At 37.0% G+C, this 26366-nt stretch overlaps 1 protein-coding gene and 1 pseudogene across 2 annotated transcripts in view; one reads left to right on the forward strand and one right to left on the reverse strand.

Annotated features, from left to right (window-relative positions):
- The first annotated feature begins 2069 nt into the window (after nucleotides 1–2069).
- On the forward strand, nucleotides 2070–2596 carry LOC101724934 (protein BUD31 homolog pseudogene; annotated as a pseudogene).
- Nucleotides 2597–7241: 4645 nt separating this feature from the next.
- The window catches only part of LOC101698660 (cell surface glycoprotein CD200 receptor 1), a 29576-nt gene continuing 10451 nt past the window's right edge, over nucleotides 7242–26366 (reverse strand). The window contains exons 2-6 of one of the 2 annotated variants that reach the window (XM_087215463.1): nucleotides 23181–23246; nucleotides 20568–20885; nucleotides 20197–20448; nucleotides 9964–10072; nucleotides 7242–7486 (exon numbers count right to left, since the gene is read on the reverse strand). In XM_087215463.1, coding sequence (XP_087071589.1) covers nucleotides 9981–10072; nucleotides 20197–20448; nucleotides 20568–20885; nucleotides 23181–23246 — 728 coding nt within the window. In that variant the 3' untranslated portion in view covers nucleotides 7242–7486; nucleotides 9964–9980. The remainder of the gene's footprint in view (nucleotides 7487–9963; nucleotides 10073–20196; nucleotides 20449–20567; nucleotides 20886–23180; nucleotides 23247–26366) is intronic. The other variant, XM_087215457.1, reaches the window with a different exon arrangement.

Raw genomic sequence — 26366 nt, forward strand, 5'->3', positions numbered from 1 at the left:
GGAAGTCTTCTCCCTGGAGTGCCTACTAAAGCCAGAGAACTCCCTTAGTTCCATCCACATTTTTTTCTAATGAAAGTCCTCCTCTGTTCTTTCATTTTTGGTGCCCTGCAAGGGAGAGATAGCTCCCCAAATCTCCATATGTCTTACTCTTTTCAGTTCAAGGCAGTTTTGTTAATTTTTTAGGGTGAAGTGGTAGGAAAAGGGAGAAAACTCGGAATTCCCCCTATTCCCTAAGAATGTCCATGCTTTTAAATCCAGAGTTAGCCGGTTACATGTACATGACATTTTAACCACCTCTCCACTTTATATCTTTTGGCAGAGACAATGAACCCAGTATGACCAAGTTAGAAATAAGAGGAGATGGTAGAATTATTAGAATGATATTAAAAAATTGTTTTTATTTAATCTACATGAATTATATCATCCTATATGTATTATTTCCTAACTTGCTTCTTCATACCAATATGCCTTCCAAAGCTTTCCGTGTTGTTACGTTTAACTCAAAATTATTCATTCAATAATAATTCACTGACCCTCTACTATGTGCCAGGCAATACATGCCAGGGGCTGCATTAATATGTGTCACTGAAAAAACAGGATAAATCTTTATGCTCATTAGTTTTACATTTTTAGAGGTGGTGAAAGATGATAGACAATTAAGCATGCACATAACTAATATAATAACATGAAAGAATAAGTACTATGAAGAAAAAGAAAGTGAAGTAAAGGGATATGGACAAGGCTGGTGTTAGGACAGTTAGGACCTCTCTGCTAAGACAACCTCATTCTTTTTAGCTGCTGAATAATATCACATCTCACCAAAAAAACAGAGTGAGGCTCATTTCCCATTTTTGCTATTATGTCATGTTGTAATATTTAACCTCCTTCTGCACATAAACAGTAGTATTTTGAGTAGGCACTGAAAAATAGAATTACTAAATCATACTTGCAAGCTGCTCTCTGAAATGGCTGTATTAATTTATTCTCGCGTTGGAAATTGCTCTGTCCCTCATACCACTCTTAACAGTTGACATTATTAAATTAATTTTACCAACCTGATGTGATGTGTAAAAAATGGTATCTCATTTTTTAAATTGACATTTCCTTGATTACTACTTAGGTTAAATATCACTTCATATATTTATTAGACATCTATATTTCCCGTCTTGTAAAATGGCTATTCATATCCTTTGTCCATGCTTCAGTGGATTTTTGTCTTCTTTATTTAATTGTTTAAGTTAATGTATTCAAGTTAATATTTTGTCTTATATACATTCCAAAATATTTTCTCCCATTTTGTCTTTGACATATATAACTTCATTTATTTGGTATCCATATATCCTCTTAATGATTATATAGGTCTGTCCTCTTTTGTTGTTGTTGTTGTTGTTTTTAAATTCAAATTCAGTGTGCAATTATTAAGCACACACTCTCTGAATATGACATTATGCTAGGCAGTTAGGAAGACAAAAGATAAGTGACATGTGGCATCTGTCCTTGTCGATTCCAGAATTTAGATTTGGAGACAAAGTACATAAATACTTGTGAAGTCTAGGGCCCTAATATATTTTAGTATATGTGCTGCCAAAGCAAGCACAGTCAAGGGCCTTAATAAACCACAAAACATCTATTTTTTAAGTTCTATGGAGGGGCCATGCCTCATGCAGAGCAAGGCCTCCAGAAGGGTATCAGAGACACAACCGCACTGAAGAGATGGCAAGAGTGAGAGTAGAATGCTCCATCTTAGGGGGAATAGCAGAGGCAGAGGCTGAGAATAGCTAGAAAGAGCTAGAGCAAAATTTCTGGAAAAGTTGGACAGTGGGTGCAAATACAGTATAAGAATAAAAGGAGCACAGTGAGAGACCACCTTAAAATGGTAGAGTGCACCTATCTTAATCATTTTACCCATAAATAAAAAAATATGGTAATAAATTCAACACTTTCTAGTCTCTTTGAAACAGAAGTCACTAAGAAAAGGATACTTGGCGGGCCTCATCCCACAGAGACCTGAAGGGGCGGAAGCAGCCTGTAGAGAAGCGAAGGCCCTAGGTGCTCAGGCTTTTGATCTCTGCAAATTATCTTGTAAGGGAAAAAAATGCTTAAAGTCAAAAGAAGCCAGAAAGCTCCCCCAGATGGCTGGGAGTTGATTGAACCAACACTGGATGAATTGGATCAAAAGATGAGAGAAGCTGAAACAGAAAAGAACCTCATGAGGGAAAGAGGAAAGTGGAGTCTCTGCGGCCCATCTTCAGAATCCACCACCAGAAAACCCGCTATATCTTTGACCTCTTTTACAAGCAGAAAGCCATAAGCAGAGAACTCTATGAATACTGTATTAAAGAAGGCTACACAGACAAAAACCTGATTGCAAAGTGGAAAAAGAAGGGGTATGAGAACTTGTGCTGCCTGCAATGCATTCAGACTCGGGACACTAGTTCTGGGACAAACTGCATTTGCTGGGTTCCCAAAAGCAAGCTGGAAGTGGGTTGCATCATCGAGTGCACACACTGCGGCTGCCAGGGCTGCTCTGGCTGAGGCCATCTGGCTCTGAGCCCTCTCCATCCTGGACTTTGGACCTTGCGGGTTCCTACTGTGCCACCCCCTTCCTGGGAGCAACTCTTCTTTACCAGCACTCTGGGCCCAAGTTGGAGTGTGGGCTCTTCAGGTGAAGGGTTGGTGTTCACCAGCTGTGATTTGTAACAATAAAACCTTTAAAGCTCTTGAAGAAAAAAAAGAAAAAAAAAGAACACTTGACTATAAGAAGTTAAATAAAAATTGGGAGTGGTGGGACAAAGGAAGTCTCAACCCCATGCTTGATGACAGCTGAAGACAGTTGCTACACAGCCAATCCAGTGTGTGTGTGTGTGTGTGTGTGTGTGTGTGTGTGTGTGTCTGAGTGTGGTGTGTGTGCATAATGCCTGAGGATCTGCTGGATTTTGCCCAGCCAGAGCCCTTACAGCCAAAGAACTGTTGTGATTTGCAAGTCTTATGTCAGTTTTACCATCCTGCAGTGGTAAGAGTGGGACAATTTATGCTCTATGGCTTCATAGCCCTCTGGGGAGGCTGCCAAAAAAAGCATGTTTGGGATAGGAATCTGAAAAAAAAGGAAAAATAAAATAAAATTTTAAAATTTTAAAACCCAAGTCCATTTTGACATAGGGGTGAGATTTCATATCCAGATCCCCCTCAGGTTCTGCCATTTAATCATTCTCTAGGATCCAGGCCTGTGATAGGTAATGGTGGACAAAGATAGGCCACCTCAGGCTGCATCACAGACACCATCTTCCGCTAGGCAGGTGAAGAGTAACAGAACTTGGGTCTGAGTTGCAAAAGAATGGTGGAAAATGTTACCAATAGCTGACCTTCTTCAAACTCAGTGACATGGCAGCCTTCCTCTGCTCATTTTATGTTGCTGTGGGGAGAATGACAAAAGATAGATGCTTCTTGTTGGAATGCTAGTTGTTTAATCATTCTTTCTAGTCCCAAGACGTTGATTGTAGCTTCTTAGAGCTATCTTCGGCTTCTCCTTGGTTTTCAGTGTCTTATAAATGATATTAAAATTTCCCATTACATGGGATACATGGAGATCTATGGCAGAGTGTTTTGTTTTGTTTTTTCAAGTGTTATGTCACAGATGGTATCCTTGGGCCAAAAGCCTTAGAATTGAGAATGGAGGAATTTTTTGTAAACACATAAATTGTAAGTTCTTATAATGAGACCCAAAACACTTAATCTGGCCTGGCTCCTAGCTCCCACAAGCCTTGGTCAAGCCTAAAAATGTGTTCACATCCATTGGAAAGCTTGACAGCAGCACACCAGGATAGTCTTCCCAATAACATGGCATGCCACACAGCACTCATGAAGGAGGAAATCACCTCCTCTCTAGGTTCTGAGAACCCCAAGGAACCCCAGGACATTGAATGGCAGAAAAGATGCCCTTCAGAATTGTAGTAGCCACACACCATCCTCCACCATAGGCCTCTTGCTCTCTGTTTTCAGAAGAATAACAAAGAGAAACTGAAAAGGTGTGATGCACTCCAGCATTTCCATCATGTCAAAGAGCAACAGTAACTGACTAGTCTCTCACACAAAGCTTTGTTTTCTTAGAAGGACCCCATTATTACTAACAGGCAAATCATAGCTACAATTTGCAAAGTGATTCATTTCTCTTTCTCTATAAGTCATAACATTTAGTTGAGCTTCATAATTCCTCTTGTTTTAGTATATCACGTTACATTTACTTTTCCTATGAGCTTGTGAATGTTTTTTCTCTTCCTCTAAAGTTATAAATTCTCTTGCCTCACTCTATGCCCTCCCTCTACTGTGTAAGACACTGATTTGTTTGATGTGCCTCTGAAGAGCTCTCTTCTCAATATGTGAGGGCTGAGGAGAGGATAAGCACACTGGAAATAGGATCTTTGCCTGTGGTATACATGTGTGGGCCATGTGTCTCACACAGGTGAGAAGTCTTAGGGAAGAACCCATTCAAAAAATTTTACTATATATGTATGTGCATGAGAGGAATATGAAATCAGGTAAGTGGAATAACAAAATTGTGTTTCTAAAATACTTTTCACAAGGTCACTTATGAACATAAAGATTATCTTCAAACTCTTCAGCTGAATTAAGCAAGAAATATTTCCCTATTTCATGAGCGAAAACTAGAATAAGAAATTTCTCAACTTTTCCAGCTTCATCAAACTCAGAAAGTGAGTCCCATGATCCCTCAGACCAACTGCCTCTCCCAGACTTGCTCTGGTTCTCTACTGTGTATAAACCAATGTTCTTGGCCTTTTGTTTGATCATGAGTGAATCAGTCATAAGATTTGGACATTATGTTCAGAGAACATGATAAATTCATCAAGATTTGCTGGATCTGCAAAACCCTCCTGGCGTTCATAACAGAATAACTATCTTCTATCCCCAGATGACTTCAAGAGATTTAAGATTTGTGTGTGGAGATGATACAGCTTTCCACTTGCCCTGAGAGAAACCCATCTTGACATACCTCTCTTCTTTCGCCCAGGTTGTCTTCTCTATTTGATCTGCCTTTCTTTCCTCCCCTGTCCACTGAAAGGGTTCTTAAAAGCATCATATAAAGCTCAATTTGACTATCATAATCTCCTTCAGCAAGACTTCACACACTTTCTCCAGTTCTGCCTTCACAAAGCCCCAATTTTGTTCAGGTCTCCACTCACTCCTCTCCTGCCAGACAAGTGTTTTAATCTTAGTTTGCTCCAGCTCTAGAAAAAGGCATAATCAACCTGAGCATCATGTTTCTTTGCCAGAAATTAGATAGAAAATTGTCACGTGGCCTGGGCCAATTAGATAAGAGAAGAAACATATGGGGCTCTTGGTCCTCAGTAGAGTCCAAGGAGAAGATTATCAGTCTCTATCCTCTGGAAGTGCATTGCCTGGCATTGACCTCAGGATAGCTGCCTTTCTCTTAGAAGCAAGCAAAGTAGACCATCTGGCTTCTTAGTCACACCCAATGGCTGTTTAAATCTGAGAGTCTCAATTTCCTCTTTTTGAAATGAGGAAATTAATCTCATTTATCTGTAGCTTCTTTCCAGTTTTAGAATACCATGTATGCCTCTAACACATGATGGAGGAAAGCCTAGAAAGTGAAAAAGGATGGAAAATTGTAACTGTAGCTCAAAAAAATCTGAAGCCATTAACAATTACAAGCAATCTGCTTTTTTTTGTACCAGGGATCAAACTCAGGTCCTTGCGCTTGCACAGCAGGCGGTGAAAACACTGAGCTAAATCCCTGGCCCAACAATCTGCCTTTTAATAATCAAGTGATCTCAACTCTCCAGAGAAGAAATGAGTACTAATCTTAGTGTAGTCATGAAGATATCCTTACATTCTCTCCTATCTCATTTGGTAAATGGTTTCTACTACAATTAAATGCAAAGAGTAGTACAAGTTTAGGAATGGAAAATTTTTTCTCTTCTTAATCTGTTTTGTTGGGTTTTTTTTTTTGGTACCAGGGATTGAACTCAGGACCTTGTGCTTTCGAGGCAGGTGGCGGAACCACTGAGCTAAATCCCCAGCCCTCTTCTTAATTTGTTAAACTATTTCCCCTTCCTTGTGTAATTGCTCCAAAACCACCCATGAAGACCAAAAGAATTAGTAAATGGTAGAGTTGTTATATTGAAAAATTAAAGAAAAAGTGCAGGATTTCTCTGCCTGAGGTAAAGTAGATTTTAACTGGCTTTAAAATGCTAAAAGAATTAAGTTGAAGCACCACCTAGTGGTTCTCAAATGTGTTTTGATGAAAGTTGTTCCCAATTTTCCTCAGTTTGAGACATAATTGATTTCTTATGCACATATATGTGTACCCATATGTAAGTTCAAAATATTAAAATAATTGGTTTTTTCTTCCATGTGTATGTAAGTATAACAAGATAGGTATTAGGGGAGAGTAGCTATAGCTTTTTTATTCTTCCAATTTAATGTCATCCAGAAAACCATGGATATGAGAACGGGACAGAGAAGGGTGATGAATTCATATAAATCTCACCCACTAATGAATGGAGTTCATTCAGTGAAACAATAATTAAGTCAGTTGAGGAGGCCCACACCTGTAATCTCAGCTACATGGGACAGTTGGGGGAAGAGGATCTCAAGTTCCAGACCAGCCTAGGTTACTTAGTGAGATCCTGTCTCAAAACTTACAACAGGGCTGAGGATGTAGCTCCGTGGTAGAGCAATTGCCTAGTACGAGCAAGGACCTGGGTTCAATCCCCTGTACCCAAAAGAAAGAAAAAAGAATTAATACAATAAAGTCCATAAAGCATAATAGATCTCAGTTCTTTTTCCTACTCATATCCTCTCTAAGAGCCCACAACTGTATCTTCATCTTCCTAATCCTGCAATGCAGACATGTCCTTACATGTCTAGGGATTGGCTGGCTGGCTACTGGATGATCTTTGCACACCCCAAGATTCCCAAGTCCTTTCCCACCACAAACCCACAGCTTGCCTTGAACTTGAATGAACAAAAAATCTTCTGTAATTATTATAGAGATAACTCTTGTATTTATGATGCCTAGCTTCTGAAATTATGTCTGTTTCATTACCTCTAAGCAAGAGCAAAAAGAGCCCAAAACATGCAGATGAGTAGAACACAACCTGTTGTTGTAAAGTTGACAGCACACCTTCAAATTGGCCAATTAAGTATTTGTATCAATTAGGATTAAGTTCAGCAACATGTAGAAAAAAAATCCAAAACAGCAGTGACAGGAACAAAATGGTTTATTCTCCCTCAGACAAAACCAATAGGTAAATAGTGTAGGGTTGGCAAGGAAACTCCATGATCATCAGGCCCGGGGTCCTTCTATTTTTCCTTCTCTCCATCTTAGTGAGTAGCTGCCATCCTCAATGTTACCCATGGCTCAAATTGGCTGCTGGAGTTTCACTCATCACACCGGAAATAAGGAGGAAGCAAAAGAGATTCTTTTCTTTCTCTTTAAGAAGATTTTCTGAAAATATCATACAAGATTTATGTTTGTATCTCATTTTCCAAAACTGATGGTTATACTTAGCTGCAATGGAAACCAACAAATGCCTTTGTACATCCCCACAAATAAATAAAATTTGAGTTATGCCAGTAAGCAACATATTGGTTACCTCATGCCACAATAATGCTGTATAAGAAGCAACCACAGAATCTAGATGGTAATAATCCTCATATGTCTGGGATCAGAAGATGTCAGGTCTGATAATCTTAACCAAGCTTTCTTACATAACTGAGGATGACTGACTATTGGATCATCTATGCTGGCTTCGATGAGAGTTGGGGAAGTTGGACTGAGATGACTCAGCTGTGTTCTCTATGATTCTCATTCTCTAGAAGCTAAGGGTAGCATAGGTTTATGGAGTAGCAAACAGAAGCATACAGGACCTCTTGAGATCCACACTCAAAATGTATACACTGCCACTTCTGCCTCATTTCACTGTTCAAAGCAAATTACATGGGATGGGTAAACATGTATTCTGTTTATCAAAAAAACTTTGAAGTCAACTGAAATATTACATGAGTAGAGAAAGCAGCGAAGATTTAATTATGAATATAATCCTTTGCTGTAAGAGAAAGCCATGTGACCAATCTCTGTCTCAGTCTTAGACAGAATTATATTACTAGACTTCTTTCCTTTCTATGTCTTGTTTGTTTGTTTGGTTGGTTTTTGGTACCGGGGATTGAACTCCAGTCCTTGCACTTGCACAGCATGCGGTGAAACCACTGAGCTAAATCCCCGGCCCTATCTATGTCTTGTTTTAAACACAAAGAAATTGTAATAAAAAAGAGATACAAGAACTTATACATATGATATTATTCACTAATTTATTTCTTGACTCATTAAGTAACTAATAGAGTAGGTGTTAACTTTAGTACTTATCCTGTTCTTTAGGAACAGATTGGTTAGATGTGCATCCTGCCTGATTCCTTTTCCCCTCAAAACAGCCAAACTATATTTTCCAAGCACCACTCAAGTTGATATGACCATATATATGACTGAGGACGAGCCAATCAAATGTGAGCAAAAGTGATTGCTACTCCAGGGCTGAGCCATAAAATCCTCCCACATAAAATCCTCTTTCCTATTCACCAACTGAATAGAGAATATGCTGAGAAGGGAAGAGTAGTCACGGGATGAAAAAGATAAAATGACAGCTTATAGAAACACCTCTCTCTCTCCCCTGTCTGCCCCCACCAACAACACTGGAGTGTGACATGAATAAGAATCAAACTTTTGCAGTGTGCAACCAAGAAGCTAGGATGAAAGCCCCAACCAATTAGACTACCATAATCGTACAGTATCCTCTAGTATTGTGCATTCATTTTCTCCCCTAGAGTTTTACTGAAAATAAAAGTAGCCCAGATCACTTGCAACTTCACATAAGAGCTGTTCCATTTAAATTAAAAGATGTTTTTTTACTGTAGGGTTATCATCTATACCAAGTGGAGATAAGATCTCGATTTACAATACCCCTGAAAGATACTCAGGTTTTACCAATATCTTACTCTTTAAGACCTCAATCTCTGCAAGTTATACTGTAGACAATAAGGGAAATTGAGACACTGGATCTGTAAAAGGTAAGGGTATCTGGCATCTGCAGCATTGTCTTTGCTGGCAGTTCCTTAGGCAAATGACCAGAGGAGCATAGTAAAACTACCCAGCACTGTTAGTGTTCTGTTGCTGAAGCATCTTCCTCTTTAAGCTGAGAAGCAATGTTGTTTTATTTTTGCTAATAAGAGCTCACTAAGGGAAATCAGAGAGTAGATAAGTCATCCTTGAGCATTTATGACGGCAAGGGTGCATCCACTGTTTCAAGAGGTTGAAACAGGCTTTGCCAGCAATTACATTGATCCTCATAAACACTAAGGTTTGAAGAGTGTTGGCAGCAATTAAGCTAGACTTTAAACATGAAAGTTTATTGCAAATGGCTGCTTTCTTGTCATGTTTTACCAAGTCAAAATTGACTTCCAGGGCTGGGGATTTAGCTCAGTGGTTCTGCCACCTGCCTTGCAAGCCCAAGGTTCTGAGTTCAATCCCTGGTGCAAAAAAAAAAAAAAAAAAAGACTTCCAGCTTTTTTTCATTCTCTAGGAAAAACATAAAATATATAATTAAGCAGAAATGAACATAAACTCTCAGAGGAAGAGAAACTGGATATAAATGCTTGGAGAAGTCCCACAGCTTCATTTCTCCCACTGAATTCTGAAGGAATAGGCTCAGCTAGGAACTTCCTAGGTCAAAACTGCAGGGAAGCAGAAGCTCTTGTCCCAGGTCTGTAGGTTTTTTGGCATTATTCACAAAGCCTGATATCAAAGAAAGCACTGAAGGAACAAATACAGTGTGCTGTGAAGCTTGTCTAGCTTTTCCCAGCATATGCTGGATTAATGTCTTACAATGATGTTTTCCAACAAATATTATCATTTTAGTCTTTAGTTCCTACCTGCAAGTATTCATCTTTCAGGAGAAAGCAAATCCCACAATGACCAGAATGAACACAAAAACAGAGAGTTTCACATTGAGAATAATCAGTAAAGACGGTGCAGGAGATCCTGAGGTTAAATACAGGGTAAAAAGTCACTTCAAGTATTTTTTTAATTAACAAATTAAAATCAGTAGTTTAAAAGAGCATTTAAAAATATTCCTAAAAGTTCACAAATTGTCAAAATCAAAAAGCCTTCTAAATAATAATTCAAAATGTTACTAATACATTGTTATTTCACCATTTCATTGTTTCATTAGGAATCATGTCTGTGTTTTGGATTTGGTAAGTTTTTAACAAATATTTTCTAAAAAATATAAAAGCACACTCAACCTTAATACTTTTCAATTTTGTAAGAAAGATGAAAACTTTCCAGTGGTGCTTATAATCTTTTGAAAGACATTATTCTTAATATTTTGGGCATGATTGATAATACTTTCCATACACAGTGAAGTGATTTTGTCACCAAGTTGATATACAACCTCTGTAACAAAGTATTTTATGTCTTTTTACTTTCATTTTGTTCCTCTACTAAATGGCCCCTAACACTATTTTAAAATTGCACCAACTAGGACAATCATTCTGAAATCTTTTCTTCTATGAATATGGCAGCTTAGGGCAGATATGACTCTTGGCTCCAAGAAGTCGTTACATTTCATTGAATAACTCCATCAAAGACTAAACTGGAACGATATCAGGCAATCTCTCGGACGCTATTAGGGAATAAGAAGACAACATAATAGTCCTCAAAAACCTCAGAATCTAACAGTAGACATCAGGCCTCTACAAACGAAAAGTTACAAGAGCTGAAACAGTGTTAAGTATGCATCAACAATTAGAGAATGTGTAATGAATACCTGTTAAAGAAGGGGCTGAGGGAACAAAGGAGTTCGAATGGTTAATCAACTTTAGTGGGAGTTAGGGGAAAGTAGGATTTGAGATAAACCTCTCTGGTGTGGAATAAATAAGTATTTAAAAGTAGAAGAAAGGACTTTTCAAATGAAATGAAAAAGCTGAACAATGATTTGAAGAAGAGTTAACCTGAGTCATGTTCAGATAGAAAGAAGGAGCACAGAGGATATTTATAGCAGTGATAAAGTTTTGTGTGATACCATGAGGGTCGATACAGGTCTTTATATAATTGTCCAAACCTATGGAATTTACATCAGCAAGAGTTAATCCTAATGTAAACTATGGATTTTGGGTGAGAATTATGAGTCCACGTGAGTTCAGGGATTGTAATAAATGTGACACTGAGGTGCAGGATGTCCATAGTGGGGAGGTTGTGCCTGGGTAGGGCCAAGGGTTCTATGAGAACTTTCTGTACTTTCCATTCAATTTTACTGTGAACCTAAAACTCTTCTAAAAACTAAAATCTATTTAAAAATCAAAATATATGTGGTTCAAGGATGTCTCAAGTACATGAAATCCATTTCTCTCATTTTATTTTAAACATTTCTGAATTGTTTTTGTTAGACCCAGCGAGACAGAACCAACCAGAGACCGATATTAAATCCACACAGGAGTTTATTACCTCCCGGGACCCAAGCCAAGCATCGGACTCGAGCCCCGACTGGGGGAAGACACACATGTTTTATATACCTTTGAGGCCAACAGTTTCTAGGCCCCTCTATGGGATAGAACTAGCAAAGCAAGCGAAAGGTACAGAAGTGGACCGTTTTGCCATTAGAACATTTGTAAAACAATAGTTGATTAATTGTTATTTCTAAAGGGACCTTTTAAGGGGAGGAGGTTTTTAAGCTTCCTCCTTCTGAGTTCATCTAAAGGGCAGGCAGGTGGGTCAAGCAGCAGTATGGAGTTTGTTTTGCTAACTAGGGTCCTTCAGTTTTATCAGTTCAGACCCTAGAGTTTTCAACAAGACATCGTATCAGTCAGGTCTTTCTGCTTGAAGAATTCATGATTGGTAAATTCCTGTGGAAGAGATGTGAAACTCAGACCCAATTCTTACAATAAGAACAAATGGTTTTCTCACCTCTAACATTCAGAAATAAATAGGTTATCATAGGGACGATAATTGGAAAAATAACTCTAATTCTGAAATTACCTTTCTGCTGAAACACTGAAACTAAAGTGAACTCATGGCACCAAATTTAAATTATCTATAAGCTGCTGGCCACAGTATAATGCTCAGTCTAAGTGCACAAGTCAACAAGCGGTTGCCAACGTGAGAAGAGGTTTCAAAACTGTGCTCCGGGTTTTCCATGAATGTGGCTGAAGGGCAGTAGAAGGAAGTGAAGGGGAGGCTGAGCAAGCTGGTGTCCAGTCTTTCCACTTGTTTTTAAATCCTGAATTTCTCAGTATTTTTTTTATCTTAAAAAGTTTGGATTTACTCCTGAAAACATCAACAACATTGTTTTAAAACTGTCAAACTGCTGGGAGCAATGCTACATAATTTTAGGGGAAAACCACTTGATTAGGCCTAGTTCTCCTGCCTACAGGCCAGCTATGGCATTTTGAGACATAATTCCATTTTAGCTCCCAGTCACAAAGGAGACCTCAGTGATGCGATGATGCTGTGATGCTCCAGGACAAGATTACACCAGCTGAAGACATCCTGGGAGGAACAAAATCTTCATCTACTCAGTTCCTCATTGTTCTTGGATTGTTGTTACACTTTGTTTATGCCGATGTACTGAACTCTCTGCAAGTCATGTGTTACATTTGTTTCTCTGGATGTACTGATTACTGAATAAAAGGTGTGGTAAGCTGGGGGCTTTTGTCTTTGCTGCCCAGAGCAGCACTGATCAGACCCAAAGCTCAGCTTCTTCTCAAAGTCTCATTTTTCTACCTTTCCTATAATTCGCCTTGTGCTGCCGTGGCTCACAGAAGACTAGGACTTACTGCAGAGGTTCTAGTAACGTCCCCTTTCCCTGTTCCCTACATCAAACTAATGAAGCGTCTCTCATCCAATGTGCAAGGAAGACAGAGGAAATCCCTGCACTCAGTGGGAGTTTGGACTACAGGGTCTTCCAATAGTCTATAAGTAGGACATTATATTGTAACTGGATGGTGGCAGTTCACACATGGCCAAGGCACAATTAATATTCTCAGTAAAGCTTTATTCAAAAAATCACTTTAGGAATAATTTTCCCCTTTTCAATACTAGAGTTCAAACCCTGGGTTACTCTACCCACATCATTGACATATTTACTTATTTGTTTATTTGTTTAGAGACAGGGTCTCACTAAGTAGCCCAGGCTGGATTTGAACTTCCTTATTTTTTTTTCCTTAAATTCTTTTATTGGTACATTTTAGGTACACAATATGTCTACATTTATCATTGGGTGTTTGTACATGATGTATCTTGGTTCTTATTTTTTCCTCACTTCTTCTGCACCCTTCACCCTCTCCACCCTTCCCTATTTACATAGACTTCATTTCGTTTCCATTTTTTTTCTTTTCTAATAATTTTTCTTTTCCCTTCTTTCCTTTCCCCTTCCATTCCCACCACCCCTACTCCTTTGGACCTTTTCTTCTTATTTCAAATTATCAATTATTCAATTTAATCATTTCAATAATTAATTACACTTTCAGTTTCTCACATTAGAGAAACTATTTGGTATTTACACCTGTGTGTCCTATTTATTTCAGTTAACAGTATGGCCTCAATATGCATCCATTTAGCTATAAATGTCTCTAGTATCTCATTCTTTATGGCTGAGCAGTACTCCATTTTGTAAAAAAAACACATCTTCTTTAACCAGTTTCCAGTTGATGGGCACTTGAGCTTTTCCTGCACTTGAGCTATTACAAACTGTGCCACTATATACATGGGTGCACATATATCACTGTGGTATGATGCTTTTAATTCTTTTGGGATGATACACAGCAGGGGAATAGCTGGGTCAAATGGAACTCCTAACCCTAGTTCTTTGAGGTATCTCCATACTGATTTCCACAGTGGTTCCACCAGTCTACACTCCCACCAACAATGGAGAAGGGTTCCTTTCTCCCCGCACCCCCACCAGCATTTGTTATTGGATTTCTGGGGTGAGGTGGAATCTCAGTGTTGTTTTCATCTGCATCTCTCCAATGACCAGTGATGTTGAACATTTTTTCATATATTTATTTGCTGCTTTTACTTCTTTGTCTAAGAAATGTCTGTTCATTTCAGATGCCCATTTTTGATTTGGGTCTTTGAATTTGGGGGGCCTGATTTTTTTCAGTTCTTTTTATATTCTAGATTGTAGTCCTTTGTCTAAAGTACAGCTGCTAAAAATTTTTGCCCACATTGTAGTTTGTCTGTTAGCTCTGTTGGTGGTTTCTCTTGAAGTGAAGAAGTTTTTAATAAGATGAGATCCCAGTTGTTGATTCTTTGTGTTACTTCCGGTGTTACTGAGGTTTTGTTCCTACACCAATGACTTCAAGAGTTCTACCTAACATATCTTCCAGCAAGTTTAGTGTTTCTGTCTTAATATTTAGATCTCTAATCCACTTAAATCTTAGTTTAGTGCATGGTGATAAGTATGGGTCTAGTTTTAATCTTTGGCAGGTTGAAATCCAGTTTTTCCAACACCATTTATTAAATAGGCTATCTTTCCCCCAATGAGAGTGGTTGGCTCCTTTGTCAAAGATGAGGTGGCTGAGTATGTCTGGAGTTATTTCTGCATCTTCTAATCTATTCTACCGATCCTCAGGTCTGTTTCTTTGCCAATATCATGTTGTTTTATCACAGTAGCTTTGTAGTATAGTTTCAAGTTGGGGATTGTGATACCCCCAGCCATGTCTCTGTTGCCTAGAATTGCTTTGGCTATTCTAGGTCTCTTATGGCTCCAAATGAATTTTTGGATTGTTTTCTCTAGTTCTGTGAAGTATATTGTTGGAATTTCAATTGGCATTGCATTAAATCTATACAGTAGTTTTGGAAGTATGGCCATTTTCATTATATTGGTTCTTCCTACCCAGGAACAAGGGATGTCTTTCCATTTTCTTATATCCTCCTCGATCTCCTTTTTCAGAGTGCTGTAGTTTTCAGTGTAGAGGTCTTTTGCTTCCTTTGTTAGACTGATTCCTAGATATTTCATTTTTGGGGGATGCTATTGTAAAAGGAATTGTTTCCCTAATTTCTCTCTCAGTGAGTCTGTTATTTGTGTACATGAAGGCTATTGTTTTTTGAGTGTTGACCTTGTATCCAGCTACTCTACTGAATCTGTCAATTAAGTCTAGAAGTCTTCTGGTGGAGTTTTTTGGGTCTTCTATGTAAAGTATCATATAGTCAGCAAATAACGACAGTTTAACTTCTTCCTTTCCTACCTTATTCCTTTTATTTCTTTCTCTCTATTGTCTAATTTCTGTTGCTAATGTTTCCAGAACAATATTGAACAGGAGTGGTGATAGTGGGCATCCATGTCTTGTTCCTGGTTTTAGCATGAAAGTTTTCCGGTTTTGACCAGTTAATATGATGTTGGCTGTTGGTTTTTCATAGATAGCTTTAATCAGGGTGAGATAAAGACCTTCTATTCCAATATTCTGTAGGATTTTTACCATGAATGGGTGTTGCATTTTGTCGAATGACTTTTCTGCATCTATTGAGATGATCATATGGTTTTTGTCCTTGACTCTATTGATATAGTGTATTACATTAATTGATTTATGAATGTTGAACCATCCTTGCATCCCTGGGATAAATCCGACTTGGTCAGGGTGTATGATCTTCTTGATGACCCTCTGAATTCTGTTTGCCAGTATCTTGTTGAGGATTTTTGCATCTATGTTCATTAGGGAGATTGGCCTGTAGTTCTCTTTTTGGGTTGGGTCTTTCCCTGGATTTGGAATCAAAGTAATACTTGCTTCCAGGAATGAATTGGAAGTATTGCTTCCCTTTCAATTTCCTTGATGAGTTTAAAGAGTATTGGCAATAGTTCTTCTCTAAATGTCTTGTATAGTTCAGCAGTGAAGCCATCAGGACATAGGCTTTTCTTTGTTGGTAAATTTTTTACTACATTTTCAATTTCACTAATTGTAATTGGGATGTTTAGAATTTCTATATCTTCTTTGTTTAAATTTGGCAATTTGCATGTATCTAGGAATCTGTCCATTTCTTCTGTGTTTTCCATTTTATTAGAGTACAAGTTCTCAAAGTAGGTATTGATGATGCTCTGGATTTCTGCTGGGTCTGTTGTGACTTCACCTTTTTTTTCTTAATTGCATGGATTTGAGTCTTTTCTTCCCTTTTTTTTGATAGGGTTAGCCAAAGGTTTATCTATTTTATTTGTTCTTTTGAAAAACCAACTCTTTGATTCATTGATTTTTTGTACTGTTCTCTTAGTCTCCATTGCATAGATTTCTGCTCTGATCTTTATAACTTCCTTTCTTGTATGAGCTTTGAGTTTGTTATGCTCTTCTTTTTCTAGGAGATTGACGTTCTGCATTAGGTTGTTTAACTGAGTTCTATCTGTTTTCCTAATATGGGCATTCACTGCTGTGTATTTCCCATGTAGAACTGCTTTCACTGTGTCCCATAGATTCTTGTATGTTGTACTGGCATTATCATTTTCTTGTAGAAACTGTGTAATTTCTTTTTCAATTTCCTCTGTGACCCATTAGTTGTTCAGGAGGGTGTTATTTAATTTCCAGGTTTTGTTGTTTCTTATGTTATTGACCTCCAATTTTATTGCAGTATGGTCTGATAATATACAGGGGGTAACTTCAATTCTTTTACATTTACTTAGACATGTCCTATGAGTTACAATGTAGTCTATTTTTGAGAATGACCCGTGTGCAGCTGAAAAGAATGTGTATTCTGATTTTGTGGAGTGGGATGCTCTGTAAACATCCATTAAGTCCATTTGTTTAATGGCTTGGTTCAGTTCCAGAATTTCATTGTTATTTTTTGTCTAGATGATCTGTCTATTTGTGATAGTGGGGTATTGAGGTCCTCCACTACAACTGTATTAGTGCTTATTTGGTTTTTCATGTCCATTAATATTTGTTTTGTATAGTTGGGGGCATTCATTTTTGCTGCATATATATTTAAGATTGTCATCTCTTCCTCTTGGATTGTTCCCTTCACAAGGATGTAGTGACCTTCTTTGTCTCTCTTAATTAGTTTTGCTTTAAAATCTACTTTGTCTGCAAAGATGATTGCTACCCCTGCTTTTTTCTGGGATCCTGTCACATGGAGAACTGTTTTCCATCCTTTTACTTTCAGTCTATGAATTTCTTTTTGAATTAGGTATGTTTCTTGTATGCAGCATATTGTTGCATTTTCCTTTTTAATCCATTATGCTAGTTTATTTCTTTTGATTGGTGAATTGAGGCCATTAACATTGAGAGATATAATTGATAGATATTGACTCATCCTTGTCATGATGTTTTACTATTGTTGGTTCTTTTATTTCTTATTTTTTTCCCCTTGCCCTTTAGTTTCTTACTTTGCCTGGTGGCTTCCCTATGTTGGGCCTCATGGAGCTGTGACCTTCATTGTCTTTTTCTAGGCTATTGCTTGCAATTGTTTGGACTGCAGGTTTGGTGTTCATGAAATTTCTCAGGTGTTCTTTGTTGTGGAAGTATCTCATTTCCCCATCAATTTTCAAAGATAATTTTGCAGCATACAACACTTTAGGTTGGACATTATTTTCTTTTAGGGCTTGAAATACTTCACTCCAGGCTCTCCTTGATTTGAGGGTTTGTGTTGAGAAGTCTGCCATGATTCTGATGGGCTTTCCTTTATAAATGATTTGTTTCTTTTCTCTAACTGTTCTAGGATTTTGGTCTTCTGTTGGGTTTCTGGCATCTTGACCATTATGTGTCTAGGTGTAGATTTTTTTTGATCATGGCTAGTTGGAGTTCTATATGCCTCACTTATCTGTATGTCCAATTCTCTACCTCTGTCTGGGAAGTTTTCTACTATTATTTCTGTGAATAGTTTTTTTATGTCAATTGTACTTTCTTCTGTTTTTTTGTGGACTCGTATCAGTCTTATGTTTTTCTTCTTTACATCATCTAGCTGCTGCTGGATTGATTTCTCATGATCCCTTACTATTTTGAAGAGATCACTGTTTTCATGGTCCTTAACCACAATCCTGTTTTATATATCTGATAGTCTATCTTCAGATTCCCTTAATCTGCTTTGCATGCTTTCAGTGGAGTTTTTAATGTCCTGAATATCTGTTGGAATCTGTTTCATGGATTGCATTTCTTTCTTATTCTGGACATTCATGGCTTCCAGCATGTTTCTGAGCTCATCTATTCTTTTATCTGTTTCTGTTCTAGAGCCTCTAATCATGTCTTTCACTCTGCTCACCATCTCTGTAGTTATCTGGGAGATTATTTCTGCTTTGAATTTTTCTCTAGCATCATTCATCTGTTTTGTTACTTCCTGTGTTATCAGTTCAGGGTGTCCAGATGGTTGATTATCAGACTTTTCCACCTCGTTTTCCCCAGAATTTGCCTTTTGTGGGGTGGAAGTCTGAGTTTGTGCCTTGCTTAAATGTATTCTCATATTTCTTTTTGGTACTGTCCTTGGTTTAGTTCCTGGGTTGATACTTTGAAGTTGCTTATTGTAAGTATCTTTGATGATGTATTTAGAACCCTTATGGAATGATTGCATCTCAGAGGTATCTTCCAGTAATAGCTGGTCTTTAGGTTTTGAGTCTCTAATGGCTCTGAAGCTATCTCATTTTCATTATACCAGGAAGGAAACTGATTAGATCACAACACCTTAGACCAAGTGATAGAATCAGCAACACAATAGCATCAAATACCTCTTAAAAAATGACAATTTGTGGTAGTTATTAATCTATCTGGGTTTGAACTTTTGATCCTCAGCCTCTCCAGTATGCTGCTATGCTCAGCTGGGAATTAAAATTTTTTAATGGTGGCCTCACTATCATATACACAGACTTGCAGTCAGCTCTTCAGTGCTCACTTGGAAATCAATTGACAGCCAAAGATTACGAACAACTATATATAAAAGAAAGAGATTAAAAGAAACAAAAGGTAGAATGAAGGTACTCAGATGAAGTATATAGAAAATCAAGCAGAGGATCGAGGCAAAGAGATCATCCAGGCCAATAGTTGTGCAACAGGTCAAGTCACCAACCAGGACTGATGAGTCCAAGAGCATGGAAAAACTCAAGAAGGGATATCTTTGAGAAAAAAATGGAACTGATAGATTATCTAAATCTGACCTGTGGAAAACATTACTAGGAGTTCTTTAATTTTGTCACCGAGTTTCATGTTAATTCACAATAAGTACATACATGGGAAGTTTTTAAAAGTAAAGCAATTATGAAGAGTAGGAAAAAAAGTAAAAAAAGAGACCATGTATTGATTGATTAATAATCACATTTGCATATCCAAATTAATATAACCAGTAGATATTTGATTTAATAAAAATTGCTATATCACTGATATGAAGGGTGAGGGAAGGAATAAAGTAATGTTAAATGCTCATCTACTATAAGAGGAAGTGGCTGCATAAGATTTAAATTTGATAAATAGGAAACAACATTATGAGCATGTGGTTTAGGAAAATGGAGTTAAATACTACAAGAAATGCTTGCAGATGTGAAAGTACTTGCCTCTGGAGAGTTCAATGAAGACAAAGACAGAGACTTGGAAAGGCAAGGATTAAACTGGTGTTTTTCAAATAGGGCTTTATGGGACAATTTGTCTTTAAGCAATGTATATCTTATATTGTATATTGTATTGATTAAAGAAATATTTAAATATTTTGAATGACAAAATGAAAAAATATGGCAGTAAGATAGAAGCAGACAATGGAAAAACTAAGGCACAGATATTTTTATTAGATATTTAAGAAATTTCACCAGGAAGAGTCAAGAAGAGAAAAGCATCCCAGACTAAAAATTCATGAAGGCAATTTATAAATGACTTTATCTTTCTCCTAAAACCATAGGTATCTGTTTAAAGTCATACTTTATACTTCAATTAAAACCAGTATTCTTTTAAAACACACTACTTAAGTCAATTTAATACTAGAATAGAAGCAATCAATGTAAGCAGAATAAACTGAATTCTAAAATATAACTTTTTACAAAAAATGTTCTGTAATATTCTATGTAATACTATCTCTTTATTTTGCTAGGGGAAGAAGATAAAATGGAGGCTGAGAAAGAATCTTTGAATGAAACTTCCCTGCACTTATTTTCTTTCTTAACTCCAATAAAAAGTGGGGGAGATCAACAAAAAACTAGAAGAATTACTAACCAGAAGGCAGACCTTGGGAGAGACTCCTGTTGCCAGTCAAATGGGAGACCAAGCAGGTCACAGTGGATACATTACTGTCTGAGTAGCTGCAGGTACTTCTGACCATCACAGTGCCATCGCTGTTCTCTTCGTCCTTAGTCACACAGTGCCCCTCTGGAGTCCAGGAGATCTGCGCAGCTGGCTTGCCGGCAGCTGTCTCACACACTACCAAAGTTTTATTCTCACTGAAAAAGATGTTTGCTTCAGGGGGCACTACAGAGACGTGAGGAAAATTATACTTCAGCCTTAAGATCAGAGATGAGATTTAGAGCACTTTTTTTTCAATCACAAATATGGCAATGTGATATATCACAATATGTGGCAGCTCTTACCTAGCACTTGGAGTTGATACACATTGTAGAAATTCCCATTAAATGTTGCTGTTTCACAGATGTAAATTCCATCATGAGTGACAGCCACTTCATTAATCTGAAGGTCAGGACTCAGGTCAGGTCTGGAGGCCCAGGTTATTCTCCCATCAGTGCAGTTGGTGTCGATGGTCTTATTTGTTTCTTTTTTATGTGCTCTTGTGCAGAGAGACTGGCCTCTGAGGGTTATTTTCCATGTCATTAACATTACTTTTGCCAGTAGGACAGGAGGGCAACAGAGCACAGCCCTTGTGCCCATGGGTACAGACTCTAAAATGTTAACTGGACACACACACACACACACACACACACACACACACAGAGGAAGAAATGAGAAAAACAACTTCATAAAGAACTTTGTATGTTAACGTTCATCCACAACATATAACATGAAATAGTATTACAGCACTGCTTTGCTGGTGATCATATCAGAAATACTAGGCTTATATAAGCAATTAATGTTCATAAAGATACATAATGTATATTATATATAAAAATGAAATTCAAATATTAGGCGATTATCTTCTATATTTTACATTACAATGGAATCAACATGTATTAAGATATACTGAAACTGTTAGGAATTTTGATATATAGAAATAGATACAAATATAGAATTCTAAATTAAATGCTCTAAAATATATTTTGATAATTTGCAATATTGTATTTATCACACAATTCAAGCTCCTCAGAAAATAAAATGCTCCCCAGAAAAGAAAGTGCAATAGTTATGTGGTGTCTCCCCCTGAGTTTTAATAAGTGCAAAAAAAAATCAGTAACATCAAAACTAAATGCATATCACTAAGGTTGACTTTTCAGCCAAACATAAATGAGGAAAGTACTTTCATCAAAAGTAACTACTGTGGAATTCAGGTTGAACTAGTTTAAAATTCAAACTTTTTTTTAATTCTTTTCCTGGTACATTTTAGGTATACAACACATTTACATTTCTTATTGGGAACGTGTACCTTTACATGATTCATCTTGGTTCTTATTTTTCCCCATTCCTAGCCCCCCCTTCACCCCCTCCATCCTTCACTATTTACAAAGACTTTGTTTCCATTTTTTCCATTTCTCAGCATTTTTCCTTTCCCTTCTTTCCTTTCCTCTGCCCCTCCCACTTCCCCTACCCCTTTGGACCTTTTCTTCCTATTTCGCATTATAAATTATTCATTCTAATCATTGGTACATTTTAGGTATTCAATATAATGACATTCATCATTGGAAATTTGCACCTTTACATAATCTCTCTTGGTTCTTATCTTTCCCCCTTCCCCTGCCCTCCCTTCAACCCCTCCATCCCTCCCTATCTACAAAGACTTTGTTTCCATTTTTCCATTTTCTCATATTAATTCCATTCCCTTCTATCCTTTCCCCTACCCCTCCCACTTCCCCTTCCCCTTCCCCCCTTTTCTTCCTATTTCACATTATCTATTATACCTTTTAGTCCTTATTTACACTTTCAGTTTCTCACACTAGAGAAACTATTCAGTATTTATACATGTGTGTCCTATTTATTTCACTTCAGAGTATCGCCTCAATGTGCATCCATTTAGCTATAAATGTCTCTAATTTCTCATTTTTTATGGCTGAGTAGTACTCCAAAAATTCAAACTTTTTAAGAGAATAATGAATGATATCAACAGATCTTAAAATAAGTTATAATTTCATCAATTTAGCTATACCATGTAAATAAAAACTGATGATGCCTAGAAATATTTTTTTCTGGTGGAACACTTGCATGGTGTATAAATTTTAAAACAAGGAAAGACCAGATTTATTTTCCTTTGTAATTTTTTCATAGAAATAATTTTGTAGAAAAAGTGTGATACTATCAAATAGCTTTTAGATATTTCTCTTTGTTTAGTCACACATATATTACAAAAGAGTTTATCTGTGAATTGCACATCAATTTTGTTCCTACATTCAATCTAATTATTTGAAGTAAATTTACAAATGGAGCATTTGTGTTCAACTTTTAAAATAATGATTAAGCCCTGTAACTTAAAACCATTATCCGACACAGTACCTCACACTGCCCACAAACTGACATAAGGTGTCTCTGACTGACAGGGGTTTGCTTCAGGTGATTACTGAACCGAGCATCTGTCACAACTCCTCTATGAGAAAGGTGAGTATCAGTGATGTTGTCACTTAAATATGAGCAAGACCACCTATAGTGGGACAGACATTTGGTGATGAATCTTGTTTTTGTTAAATGCTTTATTGAATATTTCTCCTTTCCTGTTTTAGTGTCACTTATCTCTTCTGGGTACCAAGCCCTGGTATTTCATGGCAGAGAAAGACCACATGACTAGATGAAGAAAGAAGTTGGACTTTAATAGAGCTTTCCACTATCCCAACTAGGCAAATGTCTAGAGGCAAGTAAGACCATGCCTTGTATGGGGAACATCTGGAGAGTGGGTCATTCAGAAACCCTTATACCAAATACTCAGACCAACATATTCCTCAAGTAGTCAGAGGGCTGGACTTCAGACAGGGCATCAGCTACTGTTTCTAACAAGGTTCAACCCTCCGTCCCTTCGGTGCTGGCCACTAAATATGAAAGTGTATTACCTTCTGTAAGGGCGGAGGAATTGTTCTCCGTCATTTGCTTTCCATCCATACACGAATTAGCTGAAGCTAGAAAATATTTAGGAAAGAACAAGGAAGTTAATTTTTAATACTCAAATAGAGTGGAAGCCACTGTTGCTCCTCAAAGTCTTACTCAACAAGACAAGTCAACTAAAATTAGCAAAATGACTACAAGAAAATTTAGAAGTTATGCTATTCAGGGATAAAAAATGTTAATACCTTGAAAATTAAATTCATAAAGGATTAATCAATGATTTTTCCCATTTATGAGACATCTAATTTCTTCAGCAACTTAAATTTAGATCTCTTCTTCCTTCTGACTCCCTTCCCCAGTGAGGAGTGCAGAGGACCTTAATATTGATTATGCCCAAAGCAGGCTGGGAAGAGTTAACCCCACAATTGGCTTGTTTTGAGGAGTGAGTCTGGCCAAAGCCTATGTGCCAAGGTCAGAGTGACTCCCACAACTAAATTCAAATTCCACTCCCACAACTAAACCCTCTAATTTGAAGGACAGTGTTCTAATTACAGCCATATATTTTGTCTATTTTGTTCTAATTTGAGAATGGTTTGTCTTGTCTTTTATGAGCCTTGTTTACATTGATTCCCATAGAAACTGCACGTAGCTTGTCTTTACCCCAATTGATTGCTGATAAGTCAGTGCCTGGGACTGGCCAGGGCCTTTGTCTGCACCAGCATTGGTTGTCCTGGCACCCTGCTTCCTCTCTCTTAGTTCTATCTCTTAGTATATTTTTTCTCAAGCTTGTGTCATATACTGGGCAGATGGGTACTGGAACCTAACTGCAGGGGTCTCCTGTAAGGAGTGTCTGCTGTGGGGGGGTGGTCATATGAGTTGGTCTCCTTCCTTCTGCTGCCACTCCCTCATTAAAGTTGTTTGAAACAAAGGTGGGCACCTCATGCAGATGAATAAAATACTGTCTTTTCTCAAGAATATTACAGTCAGAACTGAGAAAAAGGCATGTATCTCCCTTCTTCCTTTTCATATTTTGGAAGAGAAAAGAAAAAAATATGCAGAATCTGAGGAACATAGATGAAGATCCTTACCTACTGCAAATTCCTACTTCCATAGTTCCTGAGATTCACATGCATTCCTCCCCTCCAGTTTTATAGAATGTCTTATCATCAAGATAGCCCTAATCACTTTCAAACTTGGTTCCTAAAAAATTGCTGTACTTTAGGATTTTTTAAAGCAATGATACAATGAACAAGAAGGAAGAACTAATATTATTTTGTTATTTAAGGTACTCACACTACCCATGAAATAGTAGTTTTATTTGAAGGTGGATTTGGACTAATTGTAAATGTGTGTTGCAAAAGCCTGAAAGTTAAAAATAATTCTAAGTGATATGCTAAACAAAAGGAAATAAAATGAAATCATGTGAAAATGTTCAATTAAAATCATAAAAAGTTACACAATGGGGTACTATTCAGCCATAAAAAATAAAATCATGTGATTCACAGGAAGTTAGATGGAACTGGAAAACATTGTCTTAATCAAAATAAACCAGACACAGAAGGACAAATACTGCTTGTCCCCTGTTATATGAGAGCGAAACAATGTCCTGAAAGTAAAAATGGTAGTATTAGTGCTGGGGAGACAGTGGTAGGGGGACTAAGGTGGAAGATGTGTAGATGTACATGATCAATGACTGATGTACACATATATGGAAATGTAACGGTGAACCCCAGTAATTTGTATAATTAATGTGTATCGATAATTATAAGAATAAAAATAAAGCCATAAAAAGCAGAAAGGAATGGAAGATGTGTGAACAAAAACATGAACAACAAGCAGAAAACTGTAATAGCTATAACAGATATTAATCAAGTATACAAGCAATCACTCTAACATCAAGGTTTGAGTGATTGAACATCAATTTTTCAGGGTATCAGGATGGATCACAAAGCAAGATCTACCTATATGTTGTCTATAAAAAGTCACCATAAATATAAGGACAAATAGAATGATTCACTGTTATAGATAGAGAGTTCAGCACTTCTCTATCAGAAATGGGCAAATTTAGAATGCACAGAATCAGACAAGACATAGCTAAACTCAACAAAATCATCAATGAACTGGATGTAATTGACATCTATGTACTTCTCCTTCCTAAACAACAGAATACATATACCTCTCGGGTTTATATGGAACTTGTGCCAAAATAAAGCAGGAATAATTACATAAATTTTGGACAGAGAAGAGTTCATGAGGGTAGTTGCTTTCTTTATCTCTCATAACTTACCTTGCTCTGAATTCTTCTCTGCCCCAAATAAACCCATTCTAAGCCATGAACACATCTTAGCAAATTTAAGAGAACAGAAATCAATGCAGTGTTTACTTTCAGACCACGTGGAGTTAAATTAGAAATCAGTAACAGAAAGGTAATTGAAAAATCCCAAAATTATTAGAGATTATATAACACACAATAATGCATGGGTAAAAGAAGAAATCTAAAAAACCCTGAACTAAATAAAAATTAAAATGTAATTCAAATTTTATGTTGAGTAAAGAAGTATTACTTACTGGGAAATCTAAAGTATCAAATGTTTAAATCACAGAAGAAGAAAGATTTAAAATCCATCCTTGAAATTCCAGCTTATAATAAAAGAAGTAGAAGAGCACATTAAATTCAAAGAAGCAGAAAATAATTAATAAAATTAGAGCAATATCAATGAAACTGGAAAAAGGAAATCAATAAAGAAAATCAACAAATTCCCAGCTAGTTTGATGAAAAAGAAAGACTTAGTAGGCCATAGCCAGACTAGTTAAGGAAAAAAAAGAGAAAGGGTGCAAGCTTATAATATTTTAAATAAAATAAGGGATATCACTAAAGATTCCATGACATTAAAAGGCTCACAGGAATATTATGAATAATTTCATGCCAAAAATATTATAACCCAAGTGAAACACATCAATTCCTTGAAAGATACAATTTGCCAGATCTCACACAGAAATAGGCAATCAGAATGGATCTATATTAATTGAGAAAATTCAATCAATAATTAATAATCTTCCAAAAGAAAAGCACCAAACTCAGATGCATTCATGGATAAATTTTTCCAAATCATTGAAGAACAAATTATACTGATTCTGTACAATCTTTCAGAAGATACAAGCACAGGGAATACTTCCTAATTCATTCTATGAAA

The sequence above is a fragment of the Heterocephalus glaber genome, unplaced genomic scaffold, assembly GCF_053883595.1.
Source record: "Heterocephalus glaber isolate CG9 unplaced genomic scaffold, H.glaber_assembly_v1.0 deba00000122, whole genome shotgun sequence".
Classification (NCBI taxonomy): domain Eukaryota; kingdom Metazoa; phylum Chordata; class Mammalia; order Rodentia; family Bathyergidae; genus Heterocephalus; species Heterocephalus glaber.